Source organism: Battus philenor, unplaced genomic scaffold (assembly GCF_028537555.1).
Source record: "Battus philenor isolate CCGP_79_NKW_IND1 unplaced genomic scaffold, ilBatPhil1.0.hap1 SCAF_14, whole genome shotgun sequence".
Taxonomy (NCBI): domain Eukaryota; kingdom Metazoa; phylum Arthropoda; class Insecta; order Lepidoptera; family Papilionidae; genus Battus; species Battus philenor.
Genome location: NW_027181676.1, coordinates 13698179 through 13710945, shown reverse-complemented (window position 1 = coordinate 13710945; position 12767 = coordinate 13698179). Strand labels below are relative to the sequence as shown.

The 12767-nt window shown below is 31.4% G+C and overlaps 2 protein-coding genes across 2 annotated transcripts in view; one reads left to right on the top strand and one right to left on the bottom strand.

Moving 5' to 3' along the window:
- Positions 1–2242: 2242 nt before the first annotated feature.
- CycK (cyclin K) lies at positions 2243–6178 on the top strand. The gene is made up of 3 exons (XM_068777886.1): positions 2243–2801; positions 4694–4880; positions 5506–6178. The coding sequence occupies exons 1-3, from the start codon at positions 2287–2289 to the stop codon at positions 6109–6111; spliced, it is 1308 nt and encodes a 435-aa protein (XP_068633987.1). The 5' UTR covers positions 2243–2286; the 3' UTR covers positions 6112–6178.
- Positions 6179–11394: 5216 nt separating this feature from the next.
- Pez (protein tyrosine phosphatase non-receptor pez) overlaps positions 11395–12767 on the bottom strand; it is a 28399-nt gene continuing 27026 nt past the window's right edge. The window contains exon 10 of the mRNA XM_068777833.1: positions 11395–11765. Coding sequence (XP_068633934.1) covers positions 11637–11765 — 129 coding nt within the window. The 3' untranslated portion in view covers positions 11395–11636. The remainder of the gene's footprint in view (positions 11766–12767) is intronic.

Here is a 12767-nt window from a genome sequence, read left to right as displayed (position 1 = left end):
TGTTGCTAATTTACTAATTATTAAAATTATTCTTTACCCGTTTATTATGCTCAGTAAAATAAATAATTCGTAAATATTATAAACATTAAAAATAAATTAGTCCACTTGTATACGTTTATTTATGGAAAAATTCATTAAATCATTAACTTCAAGCCGTAACCTGCTGATAAAGCAAATAGTAGCTAACCCTAGAAAATCAATTAAAAAATCCATGTGAAGTATTTTTAAACCTACTGCTATTTTAAAATGAATTTTTTGCATCCTCAGGATGCCATCCTGTGATAATCTTTCTATTATTATGACAGCAAACTTCATACTTTTTGACATTTCTTTTTTTAATTATGTTATGGTTAATAACGCTTTAGGAGATAAAGCACAAAAAAATGATACAACAATCGCATTCTGAAAAAAAACACTTTTTAGTTTTTTAGTCCTACCACGTACTCGAAATTATTAATTAAAATAATATTTTTGAATATGTGTACAAACAAATCACTCAATTTCTTTATAAAGTTGTTTTTTATTAGTTCATTCACTTAAAATTTATGTCAAGTAAAAAATTTTTTAAGTATTTTATTGCATGTTAAATTTGTTTATTAAATATATTATTTCTAGAATTGGATGTACTTATCAAGTTTATAAGGAGATTATAATAAACTTAGACAGGCCCATGTCAGGGGTGCATGCACCCGAATTTGTATATTTTGTAAAATTACTATACAATATTAGCTTAATATGTTTATGGAATATATTTTGCCAATGATTCTTCATACAGCATGACTTATAATAACAGTTAAATTGCAAGATCTAAAAAAATATAGTTTTTCTTATTTTTTTTTTCTCCATGTTTAATATAGCATAGACGCCATATTATTTATTGGATGATTTATCTGTGGGCATATTAAGGAATTAAAAAGGTTTCTTTATGTACACCTACATCCAAAGGTCTTTTCGTATTTTACATCAATTGATACTTTTAAAACAAGGTTACAATTATACCAAAGCTGGAACGCTTTGACAACTATTTTATCTATATGCCAATTTAAATTTCGTTTACAGTCTAGAAGGACGCTTAAATCGAAATTTTTTGCTCTCCTTGATTCTCAAAATTTTCGTTTGGTTTCTTTCTTTCTTTTTTCATCGATCTCGCTTCATTTTAGCTGGTGACGCACTGCTAGGCATACTAAGTCTTCTTGAAATATTAAGATGACCGGTCTTGCGCTGACTATTTTAGTTAAATTTACTTATGTTTAATCGAAACTTATTTTTATTATTACAATGGGATTGTATGTAAGTAACTTTGAGAGCTCAGTAAATATCAACAGGTTTGATTATGAATATGTAATATTAATAAGATTTTAAACACCTTTACCGTGGATTATAATATTTACATAAATAATGTTCAAAACAGAATCGAATATTGATCCCTGTGGTACACCAGACACAGCCAGCAATCATATCTAGAGCACGGTAAAACAGAAATGTATAGTATCAGTTATCTATAAGATCCCTTGTTTACGAAAGGGATTAACCACGTCTCGGCTAACACAAATTATGTTAAAACAATTTGATAAAACCCATACTAAGTGTACGTAATGAAACTTGGGCTTGGTATGTTCACATCTACTATTCAAACAAATAAAAACTAATATTACGATTCACTGACGTCAAAAAATGGAATACACGAGTATCAAAACAATACTTTTGTAAATAATTAGTAGTGTTAAAATTTTGTGACTTGTAAACACGATGAAACTTTAAATGATTATAAATCTTCCAAATCCCAAATAGTTTTCGATTTGCAATGTCTATTTAAGTAAAAATATTTAAGATTCTATTTAAATTTGAAAGATATGTGGTCACTCTTAGTTAGCAAAGTTACCTAAAAATTAGATGTTTACATACCAAACTGTTCTATAAAATTAAATGATTACAAAAAAAGACGTGTCGCCTTTTAGTGAAAGCCATAAATAATTTTCTGTAATAAATCTTAAGGAAATAAGAAAAATTATTACAATTAATTTTTAACTGTATTTCACCTGGAACGAGATTTCATAGTAGAATTAAAAATCAATTGAATATTTTTATTAAAAATGTCTCGTATTTTAATTTAATAAACGTACCCAAAATTAATTCATTATTTTTAAAATAAATGAAATTAAATAACATCATATTATAGTCTGTGATTATTTGCTAATAGCTGTATGACAAGACAGCAGACAATTTGACATTGAATGTCAATGGTTGAGTAGTGATAAACTGTTGATATTTTTATTTTAATTAATAATGCCTTATTGGTACTATGACAAGAAAGATTTGCAGAACACGCCCTCGTTTTGTGACGGAATTAGCAATGAGACGGAGAACCGCTATCGCAAGGAAGGCGCCAGGTTTATTATTGACACGGGATCGAAGATGGATTTAGGTTATAACACCGTAGCAACGGGAGTTGTTTATTTCCATCGCTTCTATATGTTCCACTCGTTCAAAACATTCCCAAGGTATATCACGGCGTGCTGCTGTCTCTTCCTTGCGGGCAAAGTGGAGGAGACTCCTAAAAAGTGCAAGGATATAATCAAAGTAGCGAAATCCTTGCTCACGGATCAGAAGTTTAGCACGTTCGGCGAGGACCCTAAAGAGGAGGTGATGACGCTGGAGAGAATTTTACTGCAAACGATCAAATTCGATTTGCAAGTGGAACACCCATATGGGTATCTGCTGAAATACGCCAAATGTTTGAAAGGAGATAGAACGAAACTGCAGAAAATGGTGCAGATGGCGTGGACGTTCGTGAATGACAGGTATTACTATCAATTATTTTACGATTTTTGATTTCAACATGTTTTCCCATTTAAATAGGATAAGTCTATGCTTGCAGGTAACTACTATATGATGCTGCTAATTGTAATTACTGTTATTTCAAATAAATTGTTTAGTATTTACATATAATTAACTGTTTCTATAATGATAACAACAGATAGTTTTATTTAATGAGATAGTATAACTTTTGACTATATTGCCTCTTTATACAAAGTATTAAAACATAATCAGTGTCTATTATGCCAAAGTAAAAGATGTATATGTTGTATTGTTGTATGTAGTACATATATATCATCATCACTATATCCAGACTCTGTTGTATGTGGGCCTCTCCAATAAGTTTCCAATAGAACCATTGAAGTGATCTGCATTCAGTGTCTTGCGACTATTGTGAACATTTATTACATACACTTTATTAGATACACAATGAAGTTTACTTTTATTATTGTAAGGATTCCAAGATATTAAAACCAACTACCTTAACAAGGCTGTCAAACTTGTGGGTGGTTTTCTATGCTACACTTCCAGGTCTGTGGTCTCAACTTCTGAATCTAAAAAACCTAATGGCAATCAATGCTGCCCCTGACATCACTCATATGCATCTTGTTAATCATACCTTCCTTTATCTCACAGCTCACATACCTCAGGCATTTCCTAACATTTCTTCACTTTATACTTAACATGTTGCATTAGATCTGAAAGATCTATCGTTTCATGTTTTATGCAACAACCAAAATCATGTCACATTATGGAGCTGACTGTGTGTTTAAGGTTTCTTGTTTATAATAAAATAATCTAGGAGACTTATAAGATCTCATATGCAGTACAGGAAAGTTTATTTACAAGGTATTCTTCTCAAAACATACAGCAAATCTGTTAATGCATTGTCCAATGGATATAGATTGATTTTTTTACTACAATCAAACTTGATTTTAAGTGGTATTGCAGTTTTAGTAAAATGCCCATTAATACCATTATAATCCTTTTGGAACCTCATGGTTCTAAAGTGTAGACTAAAGATGGCTCAGAATATCCACCCACGAGAACAGACAACCTTATTAATGTTGACTAAACCTGCATGGTTCTTTTTGATTTATTCATATGACACATTTTTAAAATAATTAGACATATAGTAATTAATACTATGCTCTGGTATAGAAAAAGCCAAGCTGATCTAAATTTGTTCTTTGGTTAACCATTTTATGTCAACCAATTTTGGAATTACAATCTTATTAAGGAGGTCGGAATGTACGGAATCTCAGCAGTTTCTGAACCTTATTATTGGGATTCTACAGAAGAAGCCATGTCCAGGGGCAGATGTCTTGTAGCTATGATGATTGTGGTAATTCCTCTAGAAAACACCATGTTATGTTTGAAATGGAACCTTGTAAATATCATATCTTTTGGATTTTCAATGCAATGTCATAAACAAGTACTAATTGCCTCAAGTTGGGCTGTTACATATTATTATTTTACTTGATTGGGAGACTGGTGAGCACTTTGATCATTTTGGGGAAGGCACTTCAAAGTGACTGAGGTCAAGGGCCCCATGAGGAGATTTCGGCTTAGATTGTCACTCATTGATAATACTCACTTAGAATTTGGCACAAGGGAGCTCGAGAGAGTAGAACTAGTCCAAAACCCAGCAGTTGCCTTTTTAAATGAAATCTAACAATTTTATGCTTTTTAAATTAATAAAAAGCACATATTATGGTGCATAGAGGATGTTGGTATTAATTTTTAGGAAACTTGTTTGTGAGCAGTAGAAATTCCATATAATTATTGCACAAAGTGCAAATAATATAAGATTGTATTCTGGGTATTGAAATATTCTTGTGCATCAGTTGGTGTCAAGAGTTGTATTTGCTTACAGTCTATGTACAACGCTGTGCTTACAATGGGAGCCAGAAGTGATAGCTGTTGCTCTAATGTTCCTCGCTGGTAAACTAAGCAAGTTTGAAGTTGTTGACTGGAATGGTCGGATGCCAAAACATAATGCTTGGTGGGATATGTTCGTTGAAGACATCACTATGGATCTTTTGGAAGATATTTGTCATCAGGTTTGTAAATTTTATAATAAATTACTTTATAGTTAGTTTATTAGTCCCAGTTACCCAGTTCCTAATGGAAGCAGTAACTATTGAAACACCTCAATTTTGTTGTGTGCGCAACAAAGGTTGAATAAATTGGATGAAGAATTAATATTAGAAGTTTACATTGTCAATCCATGTGCATTAAAGTGCAAATACATGAATATTTTGTTTGGTTCTCAAATTGAAAATTAGAAAATCCATTTTCTATATATTTATTTGTATCTATATATATTTTGTAAGACTGTTAAATTTGGTGAAGGTATATATACCAACAGATCGTAGCATTTGTCCAATTCATAAATATATTATGAAATGCCATTTTGAATTATTATCCAATAATTCAAAAGTGGTGTGGAAACCATAGACTAGTAAGCGCAGCATAGGAAGTCCAGCCAAAGATGAACAGATGACCTTCTTAAGGTTGTTGAACAATCCTAAAAGCGCGCTGCCTCTAACTGGTCCTATAGGGAATTTATGAATGAGGTCAGTGTGAGTGCACTAGACATCTTACTAGAATGATGTTGAAAATTTGTTATAATTTTAAGATCAACCTTTATTTTGTACTTTATTTGTACCAAACTATTTCTTTAAGGTACTGGACTTATATTCACCTCAAACGCAACAATCTGGGGGTGACTCACCTTCAGAGCAGGCAACCTCAAAACAGCCAAAAAACGAGAAGAAGCCACCCTCCGTTACACCGCCCGCTTCCGCGTCGCCTGTCGCCGCTGTACCGACTAAGCCGGTGGTCACGCCGGTCAAGAACGGAGGGGAGACCAAACCGGAGCCGCCCAAAATGGAGCCGCTAAGGTTCAGCTATCCAGGATACCCTGGGATACCGTTTGCGCCGGTGTATACAGCGCCGCCGCCTGGTGTGGTCGCACACACCGTTGCCGGTCATGTCCCACCACACAGTGTACCACCTCCACACACTGTACCACCCCCACATGCTGTCCCTACACACAGTGTACCACCCCCGCATTCCGTGACTGCACACACTGTACCACCTCCACATACGGTACCTCCACATAGTGTACCTCTACCATATCGGGAGCCTCCGCCGAGTCACGCACGGTTTGGCGGCCCCGTAAGCGTTCCACCACCAAATTACTTCCCGCCACTGCCAGCTCGGGGGCCGTTACCACCTCGTCCACTACCACCCGGGCCTCCCCCAAGACCGTATTATCCACCCCCTTAACAGGAGGTCTCTAGTCGTAAGTTAGATTAATATTTTTTACAGAATAAAATTAAATAGACTGGACTTATTTTATTTTTCATTTTAAAATACCTTTTTATTCCATGGTTTGCATAAAAAAATATTTAATAGATTTTAGCTAGAAGGGTGCAAGTCACTAAAAGAGCTCATAGTCAATCTAGTTTGTAATAAATCTGGGTTATTTTTTATTAGATTAATTTAACTATTCAAGAAACCATGTTAATATAGAATTAATTCATAAAAAATCGTCAACTCTGGTATTATATAAAATCGACCAATCAAAAGTACGGATCCAACCAAGATTTTTTTTTAATTTAGTAGATATTGTTTTTGGTATTGCATAAAAAATTAAATAACAGGTTGAATAAAAATTAAAACTAATATAATCATTCAATTTAATTTATACAGTCGACAATTCACAAATGTTTATATAAAATCGATTTATCTACTCGATACAAAACGCTCGATCGAAAAAAAAAACACACACATTTCATTTAATATCTACACAAATCTGATATTTCAGATGTGGGCGAACTTTACAAAACATGATAAAAAACTATGCATTACAAAAATATAAACAATTACAAAATGAGATATGGATTTATAATCGATTTAATAGTATTATAAATCGATAAATAATACAAAAATAAGTGACATAAAAACAAAAATTAATTGCATATGTTTATAATAAGAATTGAGATATTGACAATTCAGATTCATCATAACATTGATTTTTTTTTAATTTTATATAACATAGGTTGAAGCCATGTTGAGATACAGACTAAATACAATATATATGCGAATAAAAAAATCGTTATCAATTCATTTATATTAAAATTAATGTTGTTTAATTTGCATTGCGAATAAAAATTGCATTGGAATTTTTAACTAAACTTAAAATGTTGTGCGGTCACTTGAGTTAAGTTTTTTTTATTTATTTCCTCACATAAGTAAACAAATTATATGCTTATACAATAAAAAAGATTAAATTTAATAAAATGGCATTGTTAGATACTAAATGAAATAATACAGTAATTAATACATTAGATTAGTGATACGAGTGTAGTTGCTCACATGACTTATTGTCTAAAAGTGACGCGAAGCTGCCATAAGACTAGATATTTAAATACATTGGTACAGTTATGAACACATTTGAACGCACCCGGACATTTCAAAACCGAGGGTAGAAAAAAAAACATTTTACAACTACTAACATATTTGATTGTACAGTATAAATGAAAAATGCTTATGTAGACATTATTTGAAGATAAATTCACATATAATATGTCTACCTTCAATAATTTGTTTAATGAACTAAAAATTTTACCTTTCGGTGAACATCTCAGCATACTCGCATTGTTACGGAAATTTAAAAACTTATTAAAAAAATATTTTTTTTAATAAAGTTTATTCATAAAATCATCTAAGTTTTTAATGATTGATTATATTTACTGTTATCATGGATTTTATTTTTCAAAATGGCATAGCTAATTTCTGAACATGGAATACACATTAGACTAGTATTATTAGTGTTTAACAAAAACTAAGTTGTGAAATATATTTATCTGGGATATATATATATATATATATGTGACGTACAATTATATTGAAATTAGCTATTAAGTTAATTTTTATAATTCCAGTATTTGCATTGTATAATCTATATTTTTATTTATGTAATGACATGCATTTGTGCTTCGTAATATCATGCGTTATAATGCTCTGATATATACAGGATGAACAATTATAGGTAAAAAAAATTTAAAGGGTGTGAATGTATAGTTTATTTGCTATCAATTGATGTATGGTACTATGTATAGGGGGACCAGAAAGTAATGTCGTTTCTGTCGACATATTTTACAGAAAAACCGATTGATTTGTTACCGCTCCAGCATTGATTTGTATACTAGATGTCAAAAGGTTGTTGAAAACGAAGGTTAATATATTGTTGATTAGAAATAAAAACGTCGTGTGAATTTAACTTAAGAAGATGACATTACTTTCCGATACCCTATATATATAAAAACCTTTTTTTTGACAACATTGTCTCAGTGGCATATATACAGGTTGATAGATTATTGATGTAAAATCGTGTATGGTGCAACGATGCATTAATTTATAGCAAATAATCTGCAAATTTGCAACTGTATTTATTTTACAACTATAATCAACCGCCCTGCATATACATACATGCCATTTAAAAATAATATGTAAAAAGGTTTTTATTACATAAACACTGGCCAGCTATAAATCATTTTGATATTTAAATTAAAGATACGCTAGTTCCAAATTTAAATTTTTACCAGCGTCAACTATTGTTTGTCATAGAAGAAATTGATTTACTTCTGAAACATTATAATGCACTATTTTTGTCATTTGAAGTAAAATTTGGGATTAGATTTTGTGGACAGGGTGCCTTCAAGTTCCGGCACCAGACAGCTTTGATTTAAATCAACATTGGCATTATTCGCTACTTCTTGTTTTCTGAAATTAAAAACAGTTCAAGATCCTGTTTTCATTGCGGGAAGACATGTTCAATGCATTCCTGAAGGCTTTATAAGGTCATGTAGACTGTATAATGTCTTTTAAGTCCAGACAGAATATATAAAACCAAAAAAATTCATTTTTGAATATCCAAGTGAAGTATATATATAAGGACCTCTGCGATGTACCTTGAGTAACAAATATCTTTTGATACTAGCAGATGTCAAACTCAAAAGACGTTTCATTTATGATAAAGGAAGGCACTTGACTGATTTTCAGCAGTCCAGAATTAACAAGGCACAATATTCTTATCAACTAATCTTCTTAACAAACTTAAAAATTATATCATTCAATAATCCACAACACATGGCTTAGGCACATCTAACCCTGTCTCTAATACAATAATACTTTATATAATACATCGCACAAATTGATTTCAAATATATTGTTCTTTAACACTACCTTCATAAATAAATATATTCATGAAAATGTAGTTGTAAATTTCATAATTGCATTGTAACGCTAGCTAACACACTTCACCGGGCATAGTCAATACTTACACAAATGGTTGAAATAGAAGTAAGTATGCGTTTACATGTGTACAAAATTTTATTTTTACGATATGTTCTGTTAATATTATATTAATTGTTTTTATTTTTGAATTAAGGCGGCAAACCCCGTACAAGGTGGAGCGATGATACAGTCAAGATCACTGGTAGTAGCTGATGATGATGGTAAATTAAGTTATTGCAATAATTAATGTCGATGTTTCCCACTATTTATATAACATATGATTTTGAGGATTCCCAAAAATTAAAAAAAAAACTTCTAAATAGGTCAATTATAATCTTTCATATATTTCTGATTTTTCAACTTCTTTATTGTTATATAAATAAAAGCTTTAAAGGTATATTTCGTTTATCAGATTTACACTTTAAGACTTTTACAGTACCCGGCGATAAATATTGCAAATCGTCCTTTGGAAAGAGACAATCGGCTAATTTCAGCTTCGTAGAGCGCTATCTCTGTCGTACGAAATACAACGACTGACGAAACGTCACATAGGTAGTGTGGGACAGAGATAGTGCACTACGAAGCCGAAATTAGCCGACACCTATTTCCAATCACACTGGAAAAAGTGATCACTTTAAAATATGTTTTCAAAAATTTAAGTTTTCCATTGGAATGCAGCAGTTCAATAACTTCCGGCAGAACAAAGTCTCTATTGATATATAGTAAAAAATAGTTAACTTTAACCAGACGCTGTAATGATATTTTTGTAAGAAAACGCCTTTTACCACTAATTTATCATTAAGTTATTTATTATTTCTGAAACTATGCAAATAAGTTATTATTCCACACCATTCAAGCTTTTATATGATTTCCAAACATTTTGTATATTATTCTTTATACAATTTAAAAAAGTACCCATGTAAACGCACCTTTACATTTCAAAACTGTTGACGCCCACTATAGTCTTCTGTCCCTTTCATTTGCTCACAAAGACCGCTATACTAACTCTCCGACGATGTGCAAATATAGGCTATATGAACACTTTTTATCAAAAAAATGATTATTTTTTTTAATTAAAATTCAACATTAATTATAACATGCAATAACAATACTTATTGTTAATAACAACATAGTGATTACTAAAATTAATAATATTTGCATTGAATATTAATAATTATATCAAATTCATAACGAGCATTGCCGAGTGGTATGTACCTAGTGGTTAATAAAGGTAACAGGTTTGATTCCTGACAAGCGAGAGATGAGTAATGGCCCTGACACACCACTACGTATCTTATGGACAGGACTAAGAAGTCCAAACTTAAGGAACTGAAGGTAGATTAGAAACTGAGGCTTTTAAACATTTACTTCATGAGGACCTTCGAATTATTTGGTCAGATCCATTGTCACCAGAAAAATTGAGAAAAATCAAGGGAGCATAGTCCTATACGCTGGTCTGCAATCCTCGCCATTTTAAACATGAAGAACAGAAACGAATGGAGGGATCATGTATGAGGTCATTACTCCCATTGTGACGATGCAAGGAGGTGGAATATAAATTAATAGGATATTACATGAGATTTCTTATTGATCTGATGTTAATATTTCCAGTATATATGTGGAAATCAAAGATTTTGTTAAGGATGTGAGATAAAAATAGAATTTGGGAGGAAAAGAAAAGCAATAAAAAAATTTTTTACATCCGAATTGTGATGTCCCTCTGTGTCTCTAACAAAGCAGGTTAAAGGAGTATGTAAAAAAAGAATGCACATAAATATATATTGTAATCTATAGTGGTTTATAATCTGAAATTATAATTATTGCCTGAAGAGAAAGGACTTTTCTCATTAAATTTTAAAATTGACAAAATTTATGCCGTAATTACAGACATCGAGTATATATATATATATATTTGTATATATATATATTTGTATATATATATATGTATATATATATATATATATATGTATATATCAAGCAATAATGTATATATTTATTGTATTTTCTTTTATTATATTTTTTAACTCGATTCTGACGACAGAACTATTTAAAAAGGTTTTTAAACAATTAAGAATTTTTAAGAACATTCGATTTCAATTCCGTTTGTTCACCAGGCATATAATACATCTTGTAATAAAAATTACTGTATTATTCTTGAAATTTCAAAAGAGGTAATGTCTAGTTTCTTCTCGGCGCATATCTGCCTAACGCGGTGGTAAAGTAATATATATATATATATATATATACATATATATAATTAAAGTAGGTTTAAAAGCATTATTGCTTGAGCGAATTAAGAAGTCGCCTCCATATTTACTTAGCTAACAGTTTACGACAATTATATATCAGGTTATAAAGACACAGTTACTTCAAGATTTATTTCTCTCATATAGAAGTGACCATCTGACTAGATCACCATATAACTTCTAGAAAGATAAAGAACATAGTATTTTACAACTATCCACGGTTTATATAAAATACTTTTACTTGTTAGTGGTGATGATCCAAGTCTAAATGAGTCTAGACTGCTTGAGATAATGCAGGAGTAGCTGGTGAAGGAATTTGTACTGCTGCACGTTTTGTATCAGGTTGGCGCGCTGTTGGTGGAGCATGCTTATCGTTCGCGGTATATCCAACTCCTGGAAAATTTTTAGACACATTATTATATACACCAATATCTAACTTTGTGCCGTGGTTATGTACCAAAAAACACGACAAAAAGTGAATTAAGATTTTCTAAAGCAAACCATGTAAAGATCGATGATAGGCTCCAGGGTTACGAAAAAATTACTTTTTAACAGTTTGAATGCGGTTTTCGCCTTAAGGCGGTAAGGGAGGAAAAGCGCTGAACACATTCTATGTTCTTGTTCGGTATTGTTGATTTTGAATGTTTATTTTATAATAAACAAATAAAATTTCTAGATAACTTTATCTGGTCCCAAGGCGACAAAGGCGCCCAGATATAAAATTTCATCCCAGACGCCTTTTCCGGGCTAAGGCGTGACAAATTTTTTTAACATTTTTTTTTATTCATGAAAGTATTTGTTTTGGCTTATGTTTTAAAAAAACAAACTAAAAGTCAAGAAACTTGAACGGCTCCAAACCAGCGGAGCACCACATCCGTCGGCAGTCAAACTGTTAAAAAATAATTGGACAACAATATAACTCTACCAATAAATATATTGTAAAAAATATTTACCTTTTTTGTAACAAAAAACAATACGTAAAAATTTATATAAATTTATTATTCCCTTTTAAAAAAGCACAATACACTACGTAATTGAAACAGAGCTCTAAAATTAGCAAAACAAAGTGAAAATAAAGCTGTATTCATATTGAGTTGATTTTTAGTTAGAAAGGGAATCCCCGAGTTTTGAAGAAATGGCGCTGTTAGAAACAAGTCTTGCCATCTATTAGAAAAAAAGGAAATAAAAAAATGTAGACTCGAACCCAAAACAACGCAACCTCGAAAATTAACAAGCAGCGACGCAATTTCGAAAAAACGAAACACAAATCATTGTGTTGGTGTATTAAATACAGTGCATATTTTGAAATACTGATGAAAAATATATGTTATTTTTTATCAATTATTACCTTGACTATGCCGGCGATTGTCCTTAGTAGGAATAGAAATGAGGTCC

What these genes read in the sequence shown, in the direction of transcription:
- CycK (XM_068777886.1), top strand. Translation starts at nt 2,287, where the DNA reads ATGCCTTATTGGTACTATGACAAGAAAGATTTGCAGAACACGCCCTCG. An exon ending in TGGACGTTCGTGAATGACAG is followed by an intron (nt 2,802 to 4,693) that starts GTATTACTATCA and finishes ATTTGCTTACAG; the next exon opens with TCTATGTACAACGCTGTGCT. An exon ending in TGGAAGATATTTGTCATCAG is followed by an intron (nt 4,881 to 5,505) that starts GTTTGTAAATTT and finishes TATTTCTTTAAG; the next exon opens with GTACTGGACTTATATTCACC.